The sequence below is a fragment of the Salmo trutta genome, unplaced genomic scaffold (genome assembly GCF_901001165.1).
Source record: "Salmo trutta unplaced genomic scaffold, fSalTru1.1, whole genome shotgun sequence".
Classification (NCBI taxonomy): Eukaryota; Metazoa; Chordata; class Actinopteri; order Salmoniformes; family Salmonidae; genus Salmo; species Salmo trutta.
This window is the reverse complement of record NW_021823099.1, coordinates 1-22006: the sequence shown is the minus strand read 5'-3', so window position 1 is coordinate 22006 and position 22006 is coordinate 1. Positions and strand designations below refer to the sequence as shown.

General features: G+C 42.8%; 2 protein-coding genes across 4 annotated transcripts; both read right to left on the bottom strand.

The window, feature by feature from the left end:
* Positions 1-230: 230 nt before the first annotated feature.
* Positions 231-5115, bottom strand: aurkaip1 (aurora kinase A interacting protein 1). Its single transcript, XM_029747667.1, has 4 exons — positions 5010-5115; positions 3667-3783; positions 1263-1732; positions 231-572 (listed from the first exon to the last, which is right to left on the bottom strand). Exons 2-4 carry the CDS (start codon positions 3716-3718, stop codon positions 456-458), a joined length of 639 nt encoding a protein of 212 aa, XP_029603527.1. The 5' UTR covers positions 3719-3783; positions 5010-5115; the 3' UTR covers positions 231-455.
* Positions 5116-8666: 3551 nt separating this feature from the next.
* LOC115188823 (rap1 GTPase-activating protein 1) lies at positions 8667-17359 on the bottom strand (the record flags this gene model as incomplete). 3 transcript variants are annotated; one of them, XM_029747670.1, is given in 7 exon segments in its annotated part: positions 8667-11361; positions 11580-11627; positions 11868-11947; positions 12304-12415; positions 12513-12651; positions 16944-17075; positions 17250-17359. In XM_029747670.1, coding segments are annotated over 6 exon segments (582 nt in total), but the record flags the coding sequence as incomplete, so codon positions are not given.
* Between the last annotated feature and the right edge of the window lie 4647 nt (positions 17360-22006).

The window sequence follows — 22006 nt, the reverse complement described above, 5'->3', positions numbered from 1 at the left end:
GATACCTTGTTGTTTTATCATTTTGTCACTCACTGAACAACAATGGACTATATCAGTTTACCATCTTTCAGACTCCCAAGTTCAATGAAACAGAGGATGTACAATACTGCCACTCACTGTTTTTCTCACAAAATAGCAAAGGAAAAGGTATAAAATAATATAGCAGCCTATGCTAAGCAGGTATGAACATACTGGTATGATATATTAAATAAGATGAGTAGATACAATTATAAGGATGGGAAACAAATCTTTATTGTTTATTTTCACTTACTTACAATGAACATCACACTCAACAGGAGAGAACATCTGGAAAATGTCCACATCACTGACAAGTAGCAAAGGAGAGCAGGCTGCTCTGCTGTGTTTGAGGAAAAGCGTACGTGTCCTGTTATGACCCAGTATGTGGGCCAGTCAGCAGTGTGCCAGAAGGCTTTCAGCCTCGCATGTACTCTTCTTCATCCCCTCTTGGACTTGTACTGTTTAATGAAGATTTTGGGTGTGTTCCATCCCTCTGGGGCTTTCTTCAGTCCAGCTCTCATCCAGATCCTCTGCAGATCCTTCTCAAAGCGTTTCTGCGCACAAGGACAGAAAACACACTATTAGAGCTCTCACAGGGACTGTAATAAGTGTTATAATCTGTTCAAAGCAGTGGGGACATTATTACTGAGGTAACATAAGCTGTGAGTGATAAGCAGTTAAAGGGATACTTCAGGATTTAGCCTTTTTTTTTTTACCTTTAACTAGGCAAGTCAGAACAAATTCTTATGTACAATGACGGCCTACCAGGGAAAAGTGGGTTAACTGCCTTTTCAGGGGCAGAACGACAGATTTTTACCTTGTCAGCTCTGGGATTCCATCTAGCAACCTTTCGGTTACTGGCCCAACGCTCTAACCACTAGGCTACCTGCCGCCCCAATGAGCAATAGGGCCCGTTATCTATTTCCCCAGAGTCAAATGAACTCGTGGATACCATTTTTATGTCTCAATGCAGTTTGAAGAAAGTTATAGGTAGCATCCAACAGATACCAATGGACTTCCAGTCATTGCGCAAACGCCTAGTTAGCATTGGCTTGTGAAGCTACCTCTAACTTCCTTCATACTGGACAGACATAAAAATGGTATCCAGGAGTACATCTGACTCTGGGGAGTAGATAAAGGGCCTCATTGCCAACATCCCAGAGTATCCCTTTAAGAGTTTATACTCATAAGAACAACAATTAAGATCACAACATTCTCCTTCCATCTCCAACCAAAACACTGACCTGCTTCTTTTTCCTCCTGCCCTCCAACACTCTCCTCCTCAGGAACTTGGTGCGTTTCAGCAGCTTCTTGTACTTGTGCCTGTTCATCTTCCGCCGCCGGATCTCCAGCACGTTCTTACAGCTGAGGGGCATGACAGAGCCATCACCCTCCTCCAGTAGAGGGACTGCAAATGGGGGCAACACCTTGGTGTCCACCATCACATCTCCTTCCTCCAGGGGCTGAGGAGCCTCTAGCAGGGGAGGGAGGGAGTAGTGCAGGGAGAGCCAGCTCTCCAGTGGGGACACTGATAGATTACGAGGGACGAGGAACTCTTCCAGCTCTGGCTCCAGTGCCACCCAGGGTTGAGGAGGCTGTGTGTTATCTGCTGCTGTTCCATAGTTTCTGGGTTTTACATTTAGAGAAGAGCAGCAAGCAGGGAAGACGGTCAGTAGAGATCCACGCAATGACTGTACTGGAGTCTGAAGTGCACCTGAGCGTTAAAGGAGGATAAACAGAATTGGATCAGTTTACTGTTTAAGTGATAGTGCCACACTTTAAAGTGGAACTGACAGCATTTTAGCAACATAAAATCGTATTAAAATCTGTTCATATACACCCCCAGGAAGAATGACACTCTTTAAAACATTTTCTGACAAGCGAGCACTTAGATATGGTCATTTTGATAAATTCTTAGAATGTTTGGGAATTGCTTTTACTAAGGCGTTTGGGAAAATTTTATAACAATATAGTGGGGAATCGGCCATGCGTTTGGACAATTAATAGACACCGCAGTAAATAAAATTGAATAAAAACACCTGTCTCATCCAGGACCAGAGTCTACACAGACCAGTTTACCAAAGCCAATCAGAGCTACAGCAGGCCTTTATGCAAGCAGACCATTTGCCACACAGGCCTGCCATCATTCACTTTGAACTGGACTGTGTGTATACAGGTGTAACCGATGTGAAATGGCTAGTTAGTTAGCGGTGGTGCGCGCTAATAGCGTTTCAATCAATGACGTCACTCGCTGAGACTTGAAGTAGGGTTTCGCGTTGCAAGAGCCGCGGCTTCTGTGGCGCGATGGGTAACGATGCTTCGTGGGTGTCAGTTGTTGATGTGTGCAAGGGTCCCTGGTTCGAGCCCAGGTTGGGGCGAGGAGAGGGACGGAACCTACACTGTTACACAGGCAGTAGGGCCTGCCATCATTTACTTTGAACTGGACTGTGTTTACAGGAAGTAGCAACAGCGCGACTTTAGATCATTAGAACGCATTCGCCAAAAGCCACAAAATACACCTGAATAGATTTCTGCAAATATGTAAACATCACAGGAGTCCTCTTACATTTGGGAACTTTACAGTCCTATTGATCAAACCATGATAGGGTGGGCTCTCTCTCCCTCAGTTATGCACATCAACAACTAATGCTAACCAGAGCAAGATGAGCTCAAATCTAACGAAGGAACATTAGATAAACCCTCTCAAACTGTTTCAGCTAGTTGGCCGTCAAAATTCCACTGATAAACGATGGGGAATTGTAGCCTACTCATCCTTCTGCAGCTTGCCTGCAACCAAGCTAAGCGGCTAAAGTTGGCAAGCTAGCTACTTCGACACAAATGAGAGAACACCTCACTCTGACCTTTTTACTCGCCCTGGCAGAGCTGGTTTCATGTTATCTAGCACGTTCGTGACTAACATTTGTTTTGCCAACGTTTACTGTCACCGGTCATATTTCTGCGCTCTGGCACACAGACGAAAGTGCTCCGAAATCGAGATGAGTGAATTTGCGATCGCAAGAGATATGCTAACTGGATAAGTCGTTCAAGTTCTTGCTAGCTAACCAAATGACACCTGGATGTCTAGCTATGTATAGCCACCGAAAAAACGATGAGGAGAAAGTGACATGACATCCTCCCAGCTAGCTAGCTAGCGTTAGGCGCTGTGTTTTTAGCTCGCTACCTAAATAGATACGCAAGCCTATGTTATGACTGCCTAGTGATCATTGCCCTTGCTAGTTTGATTGTACTGACATTCCCTGCCTTAGTTACAATTGTCCGTTTTTGTCATGGAAACCGAAACAACCGAATGGAGGCAGCAAACAATGCACCAGGCCAGCTGTGAATTACAACTTCAATAGCAATATTTTGTGGACTACCAAGAAATGTATTGGTGAATTATATTTATCATGCATTTACCTGCATCCATCTATTCTGCCAACAATGCTTTAGTGTACGTTATGGAATGTTGAGTCAAATATAACCTCGTTTTAAAACCTCTTATAAAAGTTGGTTTTGTAGCATAAACTGGTCATTTGACATTTTTTACTGATATTATGATTGTCTGTTTCACATCTGCAAAGTAGTTAAAACATTGTCAGTTCCACTTTAAGCTAGCTATAGAGCTGATGTGGGTCTTGACAAACTTACCAGTTGCTCTGCAAAGCAGACTGAGGCGAGGGGCCACCCTTGAGATAAACATATCTATGGTTATTCAAGTGGAGTCATCAGGAATGAATGAGTCTGTAGGCTGCTCCAGTGCGTGCCCTATGGAAAAATGTTAGACCATTCATGTCAATTGTAAAAACCTTCAAGTTCTTTGGTGTCCACATCACCAACAAACTAATATGGTCCGAGCACACCAAGACAGTCGTGAAGAGGGCACGACAAAACCTTTTCCCCCTGAGGAGACTGAAAAGATTTGGCATGGGTCCTCAGATCCTCAAAAGGTTCTACAGCTGCACCATCGAGAGCATCCTGACTGGCTGCATCACTGCCTGGTATGACAACTACTCGGCCTCCAACCGCAAGTCACTACAGATGGTAGTGCGCCAAGTCTAGGTCCAAGAGGCTTCAAAACAGCTTCTACCCCCAAGCCATAAGGCTAATCAAATGGCTACCCAGACTACTTGCATCCCCCCTCTACATACATTATCTCAATTACCTTGACTAACCGGTACCCCCTGTATATAGCCTCGCTATTGTTATTTCACTGCTGCTCTTTAATTATTTGTTACTTTATTTTTTTTGAAGGTATTTTTCTTAAAACTGCATTGATGGTTAACTGCATTGTTGGTTAAGGGCTTGTATAAGTAAGCATTTCACTGTAAGGTCTACATTTGATTTGAAATGTATTGCTGGTCCATAGCTTACACTTCAGCTAGTGGCCCCTTTGATATAGCTACGAACCGCTTTGATACAAGTTGATTTTCGTAGCAGGTTAGGAAAGTATTTTCGCTAAACTTAACCTACTATGTCCTAACGTTAACCTCCGTCTCCTAACCTGCTACGTTAATTATTATAACATGCTGCGTAAATTATCCTAACCTGCTACGAAAAAGTCACTATCGTAACTGTATCGAAGTTACGTGAAAATAGTATTTCTCTTAACTTATTTAGCCGAGACAATCTTTACATACCGCTTTGATACAATGTGATTTTCGTAGTACGTTATGAATGCATTTTTGCTACCACCCAAGTCTACGTTAATTATCCTAAATCTACTGCGTAAATTCTCCCAATCTGCTACGAAAAAGTCACTTCGACATCAAAGTGGCGTAAAAAGAGTAGCTAGCTGCTGACACGTTAGCTTAGAGATTCTGTTGATTTCTATGACTGGTTGTTAGCTCTCTTGCTAACTAGCTAACACTATCATGGAGTACTCGTCACAGGGAATAATCCCAAACAGTTTTTACACGTTTAAAAAGTTATGCTGTGTACTAACAACACAATATTAAATAGGTAATTCAATTAATATTTTCGCAACGACTTACTTGACACTAGCTAAACACGTAACTAACGTTATCAAGGATTTTCGTTTTTCAATGTGACTCCGGGAGACAACTTCCGGTCCACCTAAAACACTCTTCCTCTTTTCCTGTTACAAAATCTCCCCCGACATGGTTCCGACTCAGTAATGACCTGAATGTGGTCAATATTTGAAAATACACGGTATATATTTGGTTTATTATGGTAAGTGTGGGTTCAGAGCTACAATCCAGATGTGTTGGTCATTACTGAGACGTGGTTAAGGAAGAGTGTTTTCAATACTGATCTTAACCTTTCTGGTTATAACCTTTTTCAATATGACAGATCTTCCAAAGGTGGGAGAGTGGCAATCTTTACCAAGGATCACCTTCAGTGCTCGATTGTCTCCACCAAGTCTGCCCCCAAACAATTCGATTTTCTGGTTTTAAGTATTAAACTTTCAAATAGCTCTTTGTTGACTGTTACTGGGTGCTATTGTCTTCCATCAGCACCGGCCTGCACCCTACCTGCCCTAAGCTCTCTCCCGGCCCCTTACACCAAGTCTGAATTTGTCCTGCTAGGTGACCTAAACTGGGACATGCTTAAACCACCTGACCAAGTTCTAAAGCAATGGGACTCCCTAAATCTTTCTCAGATTATTACCAATCCCACAAGGTATGACTCCAAACACCTAGAAAAGGCTACTCTTCTTGATGTTATCCTCACAAATAATCCTGATAGGTATCAGTCTGGTGTTTTCTGTAATGATCTTAGTGATCACTGTTTTACAGCCTGTGTTCGTAATGGCTGCTCAGTGAAACGACCTGTCCTGATTTGTCATAGACGCTTGCTAAAAAACTTTAATGAGCAAGCCTTCCTTCATGAACTGGCCTCTGTAAAATGGCATAGAATCAGCTTGATCCCCTCTGTCGAAGACCTTCTTTTTTGATATTTTCATTGGTATTGTTAACAAACACGCCCCCATAAAGAAAATGAGAATTAAAAACATGTTCAGCCCCAGGTTCGACTGTGATCTTGCAGAGTTACCCCACCTCAAGAATTGCATTTGGCAAAGGCTCGGCACACGCATACTCAGGCTGACTGGCTCTCGTTCAGGCAAATGAGAAATAAGTGCACTCAGGCTATCCGGAAGGCCAAAGTTAGTTACTTTAAGGAGCAGTTCTCTCTCTGTGGGTCTAACCCCAAGAAGTTCTGGAAACGGTTAAAGACCTGGAGAATAAACCCTCCTCCTCACAGCTGCCCATGTCCCTTAAAGTTGATGACGTGGTTGTTACTGACAAGATGCACATGGCTGAGCTCTTTAATCACCACTTCCTTAAGTCAGAAATCATATTTGACTGAGCCATGCCTCCTTGCCCGTCCAACATCTACCACCCCTTCCATTAGCGACTATCCCCGATGATTCTCCCTCTTTTCCCCCTCCCCCGCTACAAAGTTTCTCCCTTCAGGCAGTCACTGACTCCGAGGTTCTAGAGGAGCTCCTGAAACTTGACCCCAAAAAACCATCTGGGTCAGATGGTTTAGACCCTTTCTTCTTTAAGGTTGCTGCCCCTATCATCGCCAAGCCTATCTCCAACCTTTTTAACCTGTCTCTCCTTTCTGGGGAGGTTCCCATTGCTTGGAAGGCAGCCACGGTTCATCCTTTATTTAAAGGGGGAGATCAAGCTGATCCTAACTGTTATAGGCCTATTTCTATTTTGCCCTGTTTATCAAAAGTGTTGGAAAAACGTGTCAATAATCAACTGACTGGCTTTCTTGGTGTCTATAGTATTCTCTCTGGTATGCAATCTGGTTTCCGCTCAGGGTATGGATGTGTCACTGCAACCTTAAAGGTCCTCAATGATGCCACCATTGCCCTTGATTCTAAGCAATGTTGTGCTGCTATTTTTATTGACTTGGCCAAAGCTTTTGATATGGTAGACCATTCCATTCTTGTGGGCTGGCTAAGGAATATTGGTGTCTCTGAGGGGTCTTTGGCCTGGTTTGCTAACTACCTCTCTCAAAGAGTGCAGTGTATAAAGTCAGAAAATCTGCTGTCTCAGCCATTGCCTGTCACCAAGGGAGTACCCCAAGGCTCAATCCTAGGCCCCACACTCTCAATTTACATCAATAGCATAGCTCAGGCAGTAGGAAGCTCTCTCAACCATTTATATGCAGATGATACAGTCTTATACTCAGCTGGCCCCTCCCCGGATTTTGTGTTAAATGCTTTACAACAAAGCTTTCTTAGTGTCCAAGAAGCTTTCTCTACCTTTAACCTTGTACCTAGGATAGGATAAAGTAATCCTTCTACCCCCCCCCCCCCCCCTAAAGATTTAGATGCACTATTGTAAAGTGGTTGTTCCACTGGATATCATAAGGTCAATGCACCAATTTGTAAGAATGCCCCTCTCCCTACAGGTGTGATTACTACCTCTGAGGGTTTAGAGCTTGACGTAGTCACCTCATACAAGTACTTGGGAGTATGGCTAGACGGTACACTGTCCTTCTCTCAGCACATATCAAAGCTGCAGGCTAAAGTTAAATCTAGACTTGGTTTCCTCTATCGTAATCCCTCCTCTTTCACCCCAGCTGCCAAACTAACTGTGAAATCAGCAGGTAAGGGTGCTCTCAAGCGGCTAAATGTTCTTTACCATTCGGCCATCAGATTTGCCACCAATGCTCCTTATTGGACACATCACTGCACTCCATACTCCTCTGTAAACTGGTCATCTCTGTATACCCATCGCAAGACCCACTGGTTGATGCTTATTTATAAAACCCTCTTAGGCCTCACTCCCCCCTATCTGAGATATCTACTGCAGCCCTCATCCTCCACATACAACACCCGTTCTGCCAGTCACATTCTGTTAAAGGTCCCCAAAGCACACACATCCCTGGGTCGCTCGTCTTTTCAGTTCGCTGCAGCTAGTGACTGGAACGAGCTGCAGCAAACACTCAAACTGAACAGTTTTATCTCAATCTCTTCATTCAAAGACTCAATCATGGACACTCTTACTGACAGTTGTGGCTGCTTTGTGTGATGTGTTGTTGTCTCTACCTTCTTGCCCTTTGTGCTGTTGTCTGTGCCCAATAATGCTTGTACCATGTTTTGTGCTGCTACCATGTTGTGTTGCTACCATGTTGTTGTCATGTTGTGTTGCTACCATGCTGTGTTGTCATGTGTTGCTGCCTTGCTATGTTGTCTTAGGTCTCTCTTTATGTAGTGTTGTGTTGCCTCTCTTGTCTTGATGTGTGTTTTGTCCTATATTTATATGTTATTTATGTATTTTAATCCCAGCCCCCGTCCCCGCAGGAAGTCTTTTGCCTTTTGGTAGGCCGTCATTGTAAATAAGAATTTGTTCTTAACTGACTTGCCTAGTTAAATAAAGGTTCATTCAAAAAATAAAAAAATAAATGGAACGGATCCATCAAACTATGCCTCCCATAAAACCAGGTCATGGCTAGAAGGGATCCAGCTTTTGTCAAATTAACGTAACATTTTAGCTAACCCTAACCCTTTTCCTAACTTCAACCTAATTCTCCTAATTCTGACATTAATTTGACCAAAGCTGGATCCATTCTAGCCATGACCATAAAACCATTATAGACAGACAACTTTAAGATACAGTAGTGAGTTAAACATAACAAAATTCTCTGCAGAAAACTCAGTAAGACATATGAATGAATCCAGGCTCTTTATTTCATATTTTGGCTATATTTACAAATGAAGGAAAACATATTTACAAGTTAATTTCTTACAGGAATACACTAATAAAACAGAACACAAATACAATCTGTTGAATAGATCACACTGAAGCAGTGTTCATACATTTTCTAAATAATTTATCATTTAAATTCCAGTAACTTGATGCGACAGTGCGGCATTGTGCTTTACTAGATCCCCATCTCCAATGTGACTATCCCATAAGCACAGCAACTCACATAAAACAATAATATGCACATATAAGTAAGTGTACACCACTGGAGGGCACCATCACTCTGCTGAGTTATTGGAAATGTAGCTTTTTCTGTGTTCACTGGACTAATGTGAAGACCGAAGAGCATAGTCTAACATAAAGACATAGGTAAGGTTAGAAGTTGCGAGTAGTGCCAGTATATCATTTATATTTGTAAAAAACTGCATCTGTCTCAGTCCTTTTCATGCATTGATACCATTTCTCCCCCCCTTGATGATGATGAGTTACTGACTCAATCATATTTATGCTGATCTGGTACATGTGGCACAGTTATGTAAGAGGAGAGGAGGAGAGAAGCCTCAACGTTTACAGCGTTCTACTTTTAGAGACTGGTGGTGATTAGCCACATTCAATAACTTATTTATAGGACATTCCTTCAACGGTTTCATTCAGTACAGGAAAATCATAAAGAGGCTACACACTTTTCATTGTTTAACTGTCACAAATGTTATGATGGCGTGTGGAACCGTGTTGTTGCCAGGATAAACCCTGGGACGAAATACCAAAGGAGGAATGGCATCTTTCTTTAAGTCATCTTTAAACAGGGATCTAGGGAAAGAGGTGAATGTGTACAGTAACATTATTCACAAACTAAAGATCTAAGAATGAACTCATATCCAAAAGGCAGTTGAATATAAAAGCTATCAGGGCAATTTTATTTAGATGGACATATACAGCATCTGTTATATCTGTTCTACATTCAAATTCTTTAGCTCAGTTACCTTTCCTCACACATTTGTCAGCTCTGTCATGATAATGCAACCCCAAGTCACTTCATAGTAATGCGTTGTTCCCTTTTATTGAGCAGACAGTGTGGGATAGTTTTTGTTTATTTTAAAACATACTTTTGAAATTGTACATGCCACACACTGTGTTCATTTGGCAGTACTCAACAGTTGTATGTAAATGTATAATGTAGAACTGTAGAACCCCATCATGATTTTCACTAAAATAAATGTCATTGTCAGGTTACATTAGATTTGGCATGGAGTGGAGGGTAGGATTATACTGTATAACATGCACAAACTGTAGTATTCATCTCTGTACATCTCTCCCATAATATACTAGAAATCTATCAACAGCAAATATACTGTATAATAATACAGTAGTCCCCCATCCCATCCCCAAATAAATAAATACAAACATATTTCTCCGCGGGTACCGATGGCAACACTTAGGCTGCAGAATTTCTAATGTAGATTAGACCGGCAAACTAGCTGATTGGATGGACTAATACGGTACGTTATCCAATTCAGTTATGAATTACCCCTGTAGTCATCAACACATCTCTACATACCTGACCTCAGTAACCTGCTTGATACACAACAAAATAAACAACTGTTTCTGTGAACACAAAGTGCAAAGCTAAAATTGCCTGTTAGGTTACAATTACACAAAATGACGGTGGTTCACAATAATAATACATCGGTAGCAGTTAGCAATGAGCACCGTGTGCAAAAACAGTGTGATCATATAACATATAATCTGAAACCATGCATTGTCCAATTACTGTCTGCTTCTGACCATGTTGATAAGGGTATACATTAATAATGAAGCTATAGGAAAACTGTATTTTAAAGGTTCAAGGCTATATTTCCATTCTTTCTTGTTAGATGTCCATCTTCATTTTAAATTTGCAGTATGAGCAGGTGAGAGTTGAAGTACATTGTATATTGTGATGACAATATCCCAGTTATTGTATATTGAGAAGAAAATATTCACTCTGTCAGAGCAACTGTTTTTGGCTGTACAGTTCTATACAGTAAGTTAAAGCTATGGCTAATAGACACATTACAATCACTTTACCTGAAAAATCACTAACACAATAAACTGTATTCAACATAACCAATAATGGACATTTAATTAAAAAGCACACATCTTTGTTGTTGGATATTTGGTATTTGAGATTGAATGGGTTCAATGAAATTGTCACTATAATGTACAATCCATATGACAACACCAACATGCCCCTAACAAAGTCTCTGGCAGAGTTCAATGGCACTGTGGCTACACTGTGTGATCTGCATGGCTATATACAGTAAGCCTCAACAAAACTGAACCACAGGTACCATTTGTTCACTGGGACAAATAAACCTATTTATTTAATGGGTAACAAAAAGAGTGCTTCTGAAACACAAAGCCAGGCAGAAGATGTGTGTACAGACAGACAGGTGAGGGAGTGAGCAGAAATAAACAACACTGAGGAAAAGTTTGCGTAGGACTTCCTCCCCTGGCATGCCAACCGCCGCCCACGCCACCGCCGGGGCTTCTGGGAAGGGGTGGTCTGGCCTCACTGACCAGCAGGCTGGCCAGGGTCCACCTCCTCATCGTCGTCATTGGTTAAGGCGAAAGCCTGCGCTCGTCTCATCTCCCAGAAGGATTGTGTCTTATGGGAATGCTTTAGGGATAGGAGACATCAGACTCTTACTAAAGACTGACAGCAAAAAATAGAAATACATGTGAAAACATCATACAATGTTTTATGAGAATAAGCAATGCAGGTCTTGTTTCTTCTTTGGAGTAACCTTTAAAATATCATTGACAAACTTGTTCTATGTACACTTATGGGAACTTATTGGAGAGAGAGACTCAAGACAGTATGAAGAAAGTGCTAACCTGCAGATGGACATCCAGGAAACAATCAGGTGGGAGAGGCTAACAGTTCTGGACAGGAAGGGCACACAGACAGAGATGCATAAAGAGAGCAAGGAAGAATTACACAACAACAGCGGTAACCACAGCACACAGCACTGATAGAACAGCAGATCAACTACGTACAACTGCTTCAGAAGTACAACGAAGTACTACAGTACAGCACATAACAGAAGAATAATTCATACAAAGGCAGAGAGCACACATCCATTTAAAGTGCCAGGCCCAGACTCGGGATGGAGGATTTCTTACCGATGAGGACTGATGATCCTGTGGCCGGTCCAGTTTGATACGGATATCTGACCCTTTACCCCCATCAGGTTTACCAGGACCTGGGTAATAAAACACATGACCTGAATAGTAAAACTCCAGGATCAGGCTGCACTGTGTGAGACATATAGCCTTCTCTGACTCAATAAATCAAATAAATTAGATATTCCTACATCATCAAACTGCCAAATGCTGACCTTAATTTAACCAGGTAGGTCATTTGTTTGGATCTATTAGGATCCCCATTAGCCGACGCCAATGGGGAAGACCTTCTCTTTTACAAACACGACCTGGCAAGCAACTGTAAATGACTATCCTCATATGTACCTTATGCCCTCTTTTATGTATATCCTCAATCTCCATCCTGCCCCCTAGTCCCCAAGGCCCTCTCTCTCTCTCTCTCTCTCTCTTCTCTCACCTGGCGAGCAGCCTCGGCTGGTGGTGCTCATGCTGCTCATACTGTCCTCCAGCCATGTGCTGTAGGTTAACGAGTCCCGCTTGTGGGGCGTCCCCGCTGAAGACAGGCTCTCCTGGGAAACACATACATGCTGGCAGTTAGATGCATGACAAAACACACACACAAACATTAGCATACACACACACACAGGCACACGCACGCACACTCACCATGCCAGTGTCGTAGTCCTCCATGGCCTCTGTCTCATTCTCCTCCACCACACTGGCGAAGCTGCTGGCGTTGGAGGAGGAGCGGGAAAGGTCGTGACCCTCAGGGATAGACTGGGCCCTGTTGTTACAAAGAGCAAACCTACACCCTGAGTCAGCCTGCAACACTATGACAGGACCATGGCTGGGTTATTGATACACCAATAGAACTATACAATGAGTTACACATAAACTGTCTAGAGAAGATGTACATATTGAGGGGCGCAATGTACGACTGACGTGTTTTCTGTTTGATCCCGCAGTAATCTTAAAGTTTATGTGAATTTTGCAGCAAAACCGTATTTATATTCAAATATTAGTTTGGTGATCCCTTTCCAAGACTATTTTGCTTCCAAATGTCAGCATGTCGACAAAACATAAGACCAAAAACACAACTTTGAGAAAACCCGGCCCACAAGAGCCATTTTTATCACCGCCCGAGGGCCCAGAGACTAGCACTTTACCTGGGGGTGCGGCTTTGCCTGGTGGCACTGAAATTAACATTCTCGAGGCCATCAAGCTACTAACGTTACACTCGGAGATAGTTGAAATGAAAACAGAGGTAGCTGCTACGATTGAGGTCTGAATACAAGAGGTTTCTGATACTTTAAAAGCAGATTTAACTATCCTGCGAAATGAGACGGTTCCAGCTATCACATCCCTCAAAACAACAACAGAGTTGCACACCATGACGATTGCAGCACTGGAGAGCTCCACTACCAGTGTCTCTGACCTAACTACCTCCCTGGAGGCTGACATGAAACACCTGACTGCGGATCTGTAAAAGGTACAGGAGAGCTGTGTGAGCTTAGAAGGATTTTCTCCCGGCAGTAACCGGAGACTGGTATCAGTCCCAGAGTCAGCTGAAATGCTTCGCGCCACGGATTTCGTCTCCGGGCTGCTGAAAGAGGTTCTCGCCATGGATGAGAAGCCCCTGATTGATCGTGCCCACTGGTCACTGCGCCCAAAGCCCCGGGACGGTGAGAGGCCCTGTGACATCATTCTTTCCATGAGAAGATGGAGATTCTCCGACGAGCCCGCAATACCACTCTGAGCTTTCAAGGACAGAGCTTCTCTATCTACCAGGACTACTCCCCCACTGTGTCCAGGCAACGCACAGCTTTCGGGCAGGCCAAACGACTACTACGGGACCATCCAGGTGTGAAGTACAGACTGCGATTCCCGGCCCGTCTATGGCTTTCTCATGATGGTAAAGACTACAACTTTTGATTCTCCAGAGGAGGCTATGGCTCACATTCAACGCCACATCAAGAAGTCTTGAATTTGCTCATAGATCAGAAACTGTTGCTCGCTAACTGTTGATAGTAAGTAAGTAGCCCACCTGTGGTATTCTTATGTTTAGTTATACTTGGACTATTCCTGTATAGTTCGGTAGTTGACGAACCCTCTCAGGTTTATTTGATGTGATTGAATATTTTGGTCCAGTGTGCTTGCCTTAAAAGCCTTCAGTCATTTTTATTTCATTTTATTAAGGGTTTAAGTACTTCCTTTGTTTCCATGCTGTCTCATTGACCTATTGAGTTAGTTTATGGATAGATGGGGGGGAGGAAGGAGGTTGAATTGTTTAGTTCTAATGTTGTCATTCTGTCTTCTTTTTAGTTTATTTTTCTGTAATTTTTCCAAGTATCTTACACAGTACATTATTACTCTGAGACAAGTTATCCTGGGGCTTTTGGGTATTCATTGCTTTTCCACTGTAGGCTCTAATGACAGGGTTGTATAACGGGAATGCTCAGGGTGAGCAAAATAATACCATCAAGTACATTCCGTGGAACATCAAAGGGGCTAACAACCCTGTGAAGCGTAAGAGGGTGCTGACACATTTAAAGGGTTTGAATGCACATTTTGCATTTCTACAAGAGACTCACTTGAGGACTGGTGAGCAATGTAGGATTCGCAGGGACTGGGTTGGTCAACTGTTCCACTCTAACTTTCATAGTAAATCAAGAGGTGCTGCCATTTTGGTTGATAAAACTACTCCCTTTGTAGCTTCTGAGGTTATTCCTGATCCTAAGGGACGATACGTCATAGTAACTGGTAAACCGTTTTCTACTCTTCTTGATTTGGCTAGTGTTTATGCCCCGATTGGGATGATACAAGTTTAATTAATACCTTTTTATCTGCTATACCCAATTTAGATTCCCATTCGTTGATTTTAGGGGGGGATTTCAACTGTACAATATCCCCAGTTCTCATGAAGAACTACAGGCCCATCTAAATGTGCCCTACTTATTCAATCTTTTCTTCAGAAAAATGGTATGTGTGAGGCCTGGCGTTTCCTACACCCTACAGATAGACAGAATTCTTTTTTTTCTCATGTTCATGAAACATACTCCCGCACTGATTACTTATTTTTTTGGACCAAACACTTCTGCCTAACTTTCAGAGGTGTACTTATGAGAGTGTTGTTATTTCTGACCATTCACCATTACTGCTTGAGCTAGAGTTACCCCAGCAACCTCCTATGTGTTATCGATGGTGTCTTAACTCCATTTTACTCTCAGATAAGGAGTTTGTCAATTTGATTTCTGCTGAAAACCCCTGCTGAAAACCCCAGGTATGTCCTGCTCTTCTATATGGGAGTCCCTCAAAGCATACCTACGTGGCCAAATAATTTCTTATACAGCCAAGAAAAACAAAGCTCACTCTCAGCGGCTTCGAGATGTGAGCGAAGCCAAGGCTACATTGGATGTATGCTACAGATCCTTCCTCTGATCTATATAAAGAACACCAGCTACTCCAATCTGGATTTGACAAGGTCTCTACCAGACAAGCTGAACAATTACTTTACTGTTTCTCTGATATATATGGCACTGTAATAGAGCCATCTCCCCTTACAGCTCTTTATGGAGCACTGCCCATAGGTACCCCCTGTCAAGAATCCAGTTGGACACTGTTGCTCATACAACTCCTTAGCTAGACGGCTAATACTACAGAACTGGAAGATGGCAGCTCCCCCATCTTATAAATATTGGGTGGGAGATGTGTTGTGCTCTCTGAATTGATTTATTTTTCAATTCAATACACGTGGAAACTCCAAAATGTTTTATGATGCTTGGGCTTCATTCCGGTCTTACTTTGAACAGTCCACCCTCAGATGGCATTCTTATTAAAACAAAAATAAGTCTGTATTTGACACCCCTGTGACTTACTGGTTGGAGGACCATTTCTTTGTGTTTTTTGGGGGGGAGGACATTGAGGTTGGTGATGTGCCTATTGATTCTTATTGAATGTGACTTGTGCATGCCTTATTCCTCTTGCTCTGTCAGAACCTAAAATGTGAGCTTGTCTTGCCCTGTTTTTTATTTTGTTTACACTTACATTGTATAAAATGTAAAAACATTTTTTTACTTGGAAACTTTAATTTTGGTCCAGTGGATGGTCAGTCTATGGCCATTACTGTCTGTGAGTGTGAGTGGTTGCATTACTCCACCCCTAATAGGCTGCTGGAAATCTGTCCTTTGGTCTGGAGTCCAAATTGGAGACGTTTGGTTCCAACCGGCGTGTCTTTGTGAGACGCAGTGTGGGTGAACGGATGATCTCTGCATGTGTATTTCCCACCGTAACGCATGGAGGAGGAGGTGTTATGGTGTGGGGGTGCTTTGCTGGTGACACTGTCTGTGATTTAACCAGCATGGCTATCACAGCATTCTGCAGCGATACGCCATCCCATCTGGTTTGGGCTTAGTGGGACTATCATTTATTTTTCAACAGGACAATGACTCAACACACCACTAGGCTGTGTAAGGGCTATTTTACCAATAAGGACCTGGCCTCCACAATCCCCCAAACATCAACGAAATGTTGATGGTTTGGGATGAGTTGGACCGCAGATTGAAGGAAAAGCAGCCAATAAATGCTCAGCATATGTGGGAACGCCTTCAAGACTATTGGAAAAGTATTCCAAGTGAAGCTGGTTGAGAGAATGCCAAGAGTGTGCAAAGCTGTCATCAAGGCAAAGGTTGGCTATTTGAAGAATCTCAAATATAAAATATATTTTGATTTGTTTAACACTTTTTTGGTTACTACATGACTCCATATGTGTTATTTCATAGTTTTAATGTCTTCACTAAATAAAAATAAAGAAAACCCTGGAATGAGTAGGTGTTCTAAAACTTTTGACCGGTAACATAATTATTTGTTATTTTATTTGGTTTTCAAGTTGAGTAAATTATTTATATTGTTTATTGTGTTGTCTTATTATGTGTGTAAAACTGAATAAACCGAGTTTAAAAAAAGATGTACATATTTGAGGTTTCTTTGGGGTACTGAAATCACATTGTCCTGGTGATGTTGAACTTTCATGTTGATATGACGATTACATTTTAATGTGAATGATCATATTGGCCTATATCTGTGATTGCATCTACTCACATGTTCTTTGTGGTGAGCACCTCTGGTGAGCTCTGATTAGAGGAGTTCTCAGACTTGGGGTCCTGAGTCACGTGGCCACTGTCAGGTGTCTTCTGTGTGCCAGGTAAACACTCCCTACTGCTGTGGCTGCTGCTGAGGGGGGAGGGAAGAATGCTGAATAAGAAGGGCAGGAGGGTACATACCAACAAAGCGACAGGGCATTGGACACAAATACAGGGACGGGGTATCAGAGAGAAACACAGAGGCATAGTCACTAACATATCAACATCATGTTTACAATATTCATGTCTCTGAGTTCACACTCACATTTTCTCGTGGACTTCCTGGATGTTCTCGATGCCGATGGCACTGCTGCGCCTGGAACTGAAGGGACCAGACTTCTTCCTGGTTGGACTCTTCCCAGGGATGATCAGAGACTGATAGGGCAGGGGTAAGAACAACCAGTGAGAACCATGACATCCCTTCTATCACAATAACAGCCTATCAATAGCCCGACATGGCATCTGTGTCTACTGTTAACGCTAAGGTTATTGCATCATTATGCGCTGTTCCTTTTTCTGTTAATGCCATTATGTTAGGTGTTATTATATATCATCACTTGTGTTTTCAAAATACCATAGCTTTTAAGGTACAGGATCATCGTTGAACTAAATAGTGAGAGTATAGACCATCTACAGAGGAAAAATACAAGAGTTCATCATTATTATCAGACTACAGAGTAATGGTACTCTGCTTGGAGTTGAAGCTAACACAGATAAGAAGACGTTAGAATATTAGGTTTAGCGTCAAAACCCAGTGTGACTCAGCTAGACTAGTGAGAGCAGAGTAGAGCAGAGCAGAGCATAAGATGAAAGATGGATTCTAGCACTCCAGGGCTTACCACTAAAATGTGCTTTCTGACTGAACGCTTTGTTCACTCAATCTCCCTTTGTAAGCTTTCAAAATAAGGACTTGAGAAAGAGCTTTTATCTAATGTGAGCTTCAAAGAGCTTGAGGATCATTTCAGTTTTCTTTTTTTTGGGGGGGGGGGGGGGGGTGTTCTCTAAACCATAAATATTCATAGTTTTAAACAAATGGAGAATTAACTAAACTAGAATTACATGTTGAGCGATACGTGTGGAGAGTACAGAGGGGGAACACACAATACAATTTAACGTCAAAACAAGGAAATATGCAAGACAACACAGACCAGTGAGGTGAGGGCCAAGGGGAGGTGCTACAGCATCAAACTGACCACTTGTCTTTATGCCGTGATACAAAACATTATTTGTGCTATCGTTGTGTCTTCATCTGATGTTACGTGGATCAAAGACTAATGTAAAGTGTGTGATGTAGTTCAAACAGTTACAGGAGACAATAAACTTCACTTGTTTCAGTAAAACTATAGCTTAAAAATGCTGTATGTGTACAATACTTTATAGATGCAATCTCCTGCTACGAAAGTCATACATATCATTATACAAGGAGTCGTCCTTTTGCATTGATGGAGTGTTTGCCCTGGAATCCTAATGTTATGGTTCACTGATCAACCACAAGAAAAGTGCTTGGTCACGATGCGGTGGAGTCAAGTAGAAAAAAAGAGACAGAGGGGAAGAGCAGTAAGGAGGAAGTAGTTAGAATCAGATATGAACCTCTTCTACTGTTCCTATCCCTATGGCACTGCCTCGACGCCCATATTTACTGGGACTTTTCCCTGGGACAAGCAATGACTGATACAGAGAGACAGAGAGACAGAGAGACAGAGAGAGAGAGAGAGTGGGAGAGAGAGAGCGGGAGAGAGAGAGGAGATAAAAACACCATGAGATTTCATGCAGCAAGTTATGTTAATAAAACAAAATACATTAAAGCACATGTTACAGCTGGAGGTTACAGATCAAAGCGCAGTAATAAAACAGAGACCGAGAAAGAGACTTTGGGCACCGTGGGTGCGACACAGGCAGTGAAACGAAGAGAAGGACTTGAGCAAAAAGGGAGAAGAGGATAGAAGAGCACAGCAGTACATACGTTACAGGGTAAGAGAGTACAGCAGACAGGAACATGAAGAAAGCCTCCAGTGCTGTCACATACACGTTTGAAAAGCACTTGTTGTTTGTGTTATGCTTTGAATGATCAATAAGTAATATTGGGTATCATTGCGCCTGTCCTTTTGATGTGAAATTTTGGACTAACATTTGTGTGGCTTCAAGAGGCTATATAGTAGACAATGATCTTGTGAGTGAACAAATTAGCTTCCTCTTAGATTTGCTATAGAGGTGTTATAATGAATACAATAATATCCTACATTTCATTAACAAAGTCAGTGTCAGTGAAATACTACACCCCACATATACAGAATTTCACATACATTATTGAAACAATCCTAAACCACAAATCTGTCTAACAAACGCCTCAGAAATACTCACCATGTACGCACTAAACATCATGTACACACTACATACACTACACACGACATACTTGAACTCTTATAACAAGCAGGCGTGTTCTTGGTATAAACATCACAGAGCATCAAGCACAAGCTGGAGCTGGCATGTACACAGAGCACACAGTGCAGGGGGCGTTTCAGATGCAATGCATAGGCAGGAGATTTTAATAATGAAAACAATTTTAGAATGCATTCAATGTTAAAAGCACCTTTGATCCAACTCACCGGACTACAAATGTCAATGCAAGGCTCAGTTGTGAGTGTCTAGTAACTCTAGCTTCTAGAGGCTGTGTGAGTGAAGACTTATCTATTTCTATTGTGTGAGAGGTTAGTGAGTTAGGCAGGCGTGTGAAGAGGCAAGGAATGGGCTCTATCAAGGGTTTCTCAGGGAAGGGAGAGAGAGCGTCGCTCACCTTACTCAAGACCAGAGCTGTCAGTGGGACTGTTACTTTAGTGTACTTACTATCCCTGGGAATTTGGGACTCTCAGGTGGGTTGTGGGTAAAGTTGACGCTGAGACTAGTGGAGACAGTGAGTGGCTTCCTGAAATTGAGACCCATGGCATCCATAGACTGGCTTCTGCTGCGAATCACCCGCTACAGAGACAGACGAGGAGGAGACACGTTGAGCTGGGTCTAACACTGACTCTAACTAACTAACCACTTCAGAGAGAGAGAGAGACAAGGAGGAGACACGTTGAGCTGGGTCTAACACTGACTCTAACCCTAACTAACCACTTCAGAGAGAGAGAGACAAGGAGGAGACACGTTGAGCTGGGTCTAACACTGACTCTAACTAACTAACCACTTCAGAGAGAGAGACAAGGAGGAGACACGTTGAGCTGGGTTTAACACTGACTCTAACTAACTAAGCACTTCAGTGAGAGAGAGACAAGGAGGAGACACGTTGAGCTGGGTCTAACACTGACTCTAACCCTAACTAACCACTTCAGAGAGAGAGAGAGACAAGGAGGAGACACGTTGAGCTGGGTCTAACACTGACTCTAACTAACTAACCACTTCAGAGAGAGAGAGACAAGGAGGAGACACGTTGAGCTGAGTCTAACACTGACTCTAACTAACTAACCACTTCAGAGAGAGAGACAAGGAGGAGACATGTTGAGCTGGGTCTAACACTGACTCTAACTAACTAACCACTTCAGAGAGAGAGACAAGGAGGAGACACGTTGAGCTGGGTCTAACACTGACTCTAACTAACTAACCACTTCAGAGAGAGAGAGACAAGGAGGAGACACGTTGAGCTGGGTCTAACACTGACTCTAACCTTAAATAACCACTTCAGAGAGAGAGAGACAAGGAGGAGACACGTTGAGCTGGGTCTAACACTGACTCTAAAACCTAAATACACTTCAGAGAGGAGAGACAAGGAGGAACACGTTGAGCTGGGTCTAACACTGACTCTAACTAACTAACCACTTCAGAGAGAGAGAGACAGGAGGATACACGTTGAGCTGGGTCTAACCGGAACTCTAACTACAACTAACTAACCCCTTAAGAGCGAATAGAGAGTCACAAGGAGGTACACGTTTTACTTGGTCAACACTTAACTAACTAACTAACCACTTCAGAGAGAGAGAGAGAGACAAGGAGGAGACACGTTGAGCTGGGTCTAACACTGACTAACTAACTAACCACTTAAGAGAGAGAGACAAGGAGGAGACACGTTGAGCTGGGTCTAACACTGACTAACTAACTAACCACTTAAGAGAGAGAGACAAGGAGGAGACACGTTGAGCTGGGTCTAACACTGACTAACTAACTAACCACTTCAGAGAGAGAGAGAGAGACAAGGAGGAGACACGTTGAGCTGGGTCTAACACTGACTCTAACTAACTAACCACTTCAGAGAGAGAGAGACAAGGAGGAGACACGTTGAGCTGGGTCTAACACTGACTCTAACTAACTAACTAACCACTTCAGAGAGAGAGAGAGAGACAAGGAGGAGACACGTTGAGCTGGAGTCTAACCACTGACACTCTAACTAAACTAACACCACATATCAGAGGAGGGAGAGAGACCAGGACGAGGAGAGGAGACACATTGAGCTGGGTCCTAACACTGACCTCTACTAACTAAACCACTTCAGAGAGAGAGACAAGGAGGAGACACGTTGAGCTGGGTCTAACACTGACTCTAACTAACTAACCACTTCAGAGAGAGAGAGAGAGAGACAAGGAGGAGACACATTGAGCTGGGTCTAACACTGACTCTAACTAACGAACCACTTCAGAGAGAGAGACAAGGAGGAGACACGTTGAGCTGGGTCTAACACTGACTCTAACTAACTAACTAGCCACTTCAGATAGAAGGAGAGCAAGTGGAGACACGTTGAGCTGGGTCTAAACACTGACTCTAACTAACTAACCACTTCAAGAGAGAGAAGACAAGGGAGAGCCATGTTGACTGGGTCTAACACTGACTCTAACCCTAAATAACCACTTCAAGAGGAGAGAGACAAGGAGGAGACACGTTGAGCTGGGTCTAACACTGACTCTAACTAACTAAGCACCTTCAGAGAGAGAGGAGACAAGGAGGGAGACACGCTTGAGCTGGGTCTAACACTGACTCTAACTAACCTAAGCCACTTCAGAGAGAGAGAGACAAGGAGGAGACACGTTGAGC

Excerpts from the sequence above, each read along its gene's own strand:
- aurkaip1 (XM_029747667.1), bottom strand. The coding sequence starts at position 3,718 with ATGTTTATCTCAAGGGTGGCCCCTCGCCTCAGTCTGCTTTGCAGAGCA. Across the intron at positions 1,733-3,666 it reads TCTGCTTTGCAGAGCAACTG|GTGCACTTCAGACTCCAGTA; the intron begins GTAAGTTTGTCA and ends TTTAACGCTCAG. Across the intron at positions 573-1,262 it reads GCAGGAGGAAAAAGAAGCAG|AAACGCTTTGAGAAGGATCT; the intron begins GTCAGTGTTTTG and ends CCTTGTGCGCAG.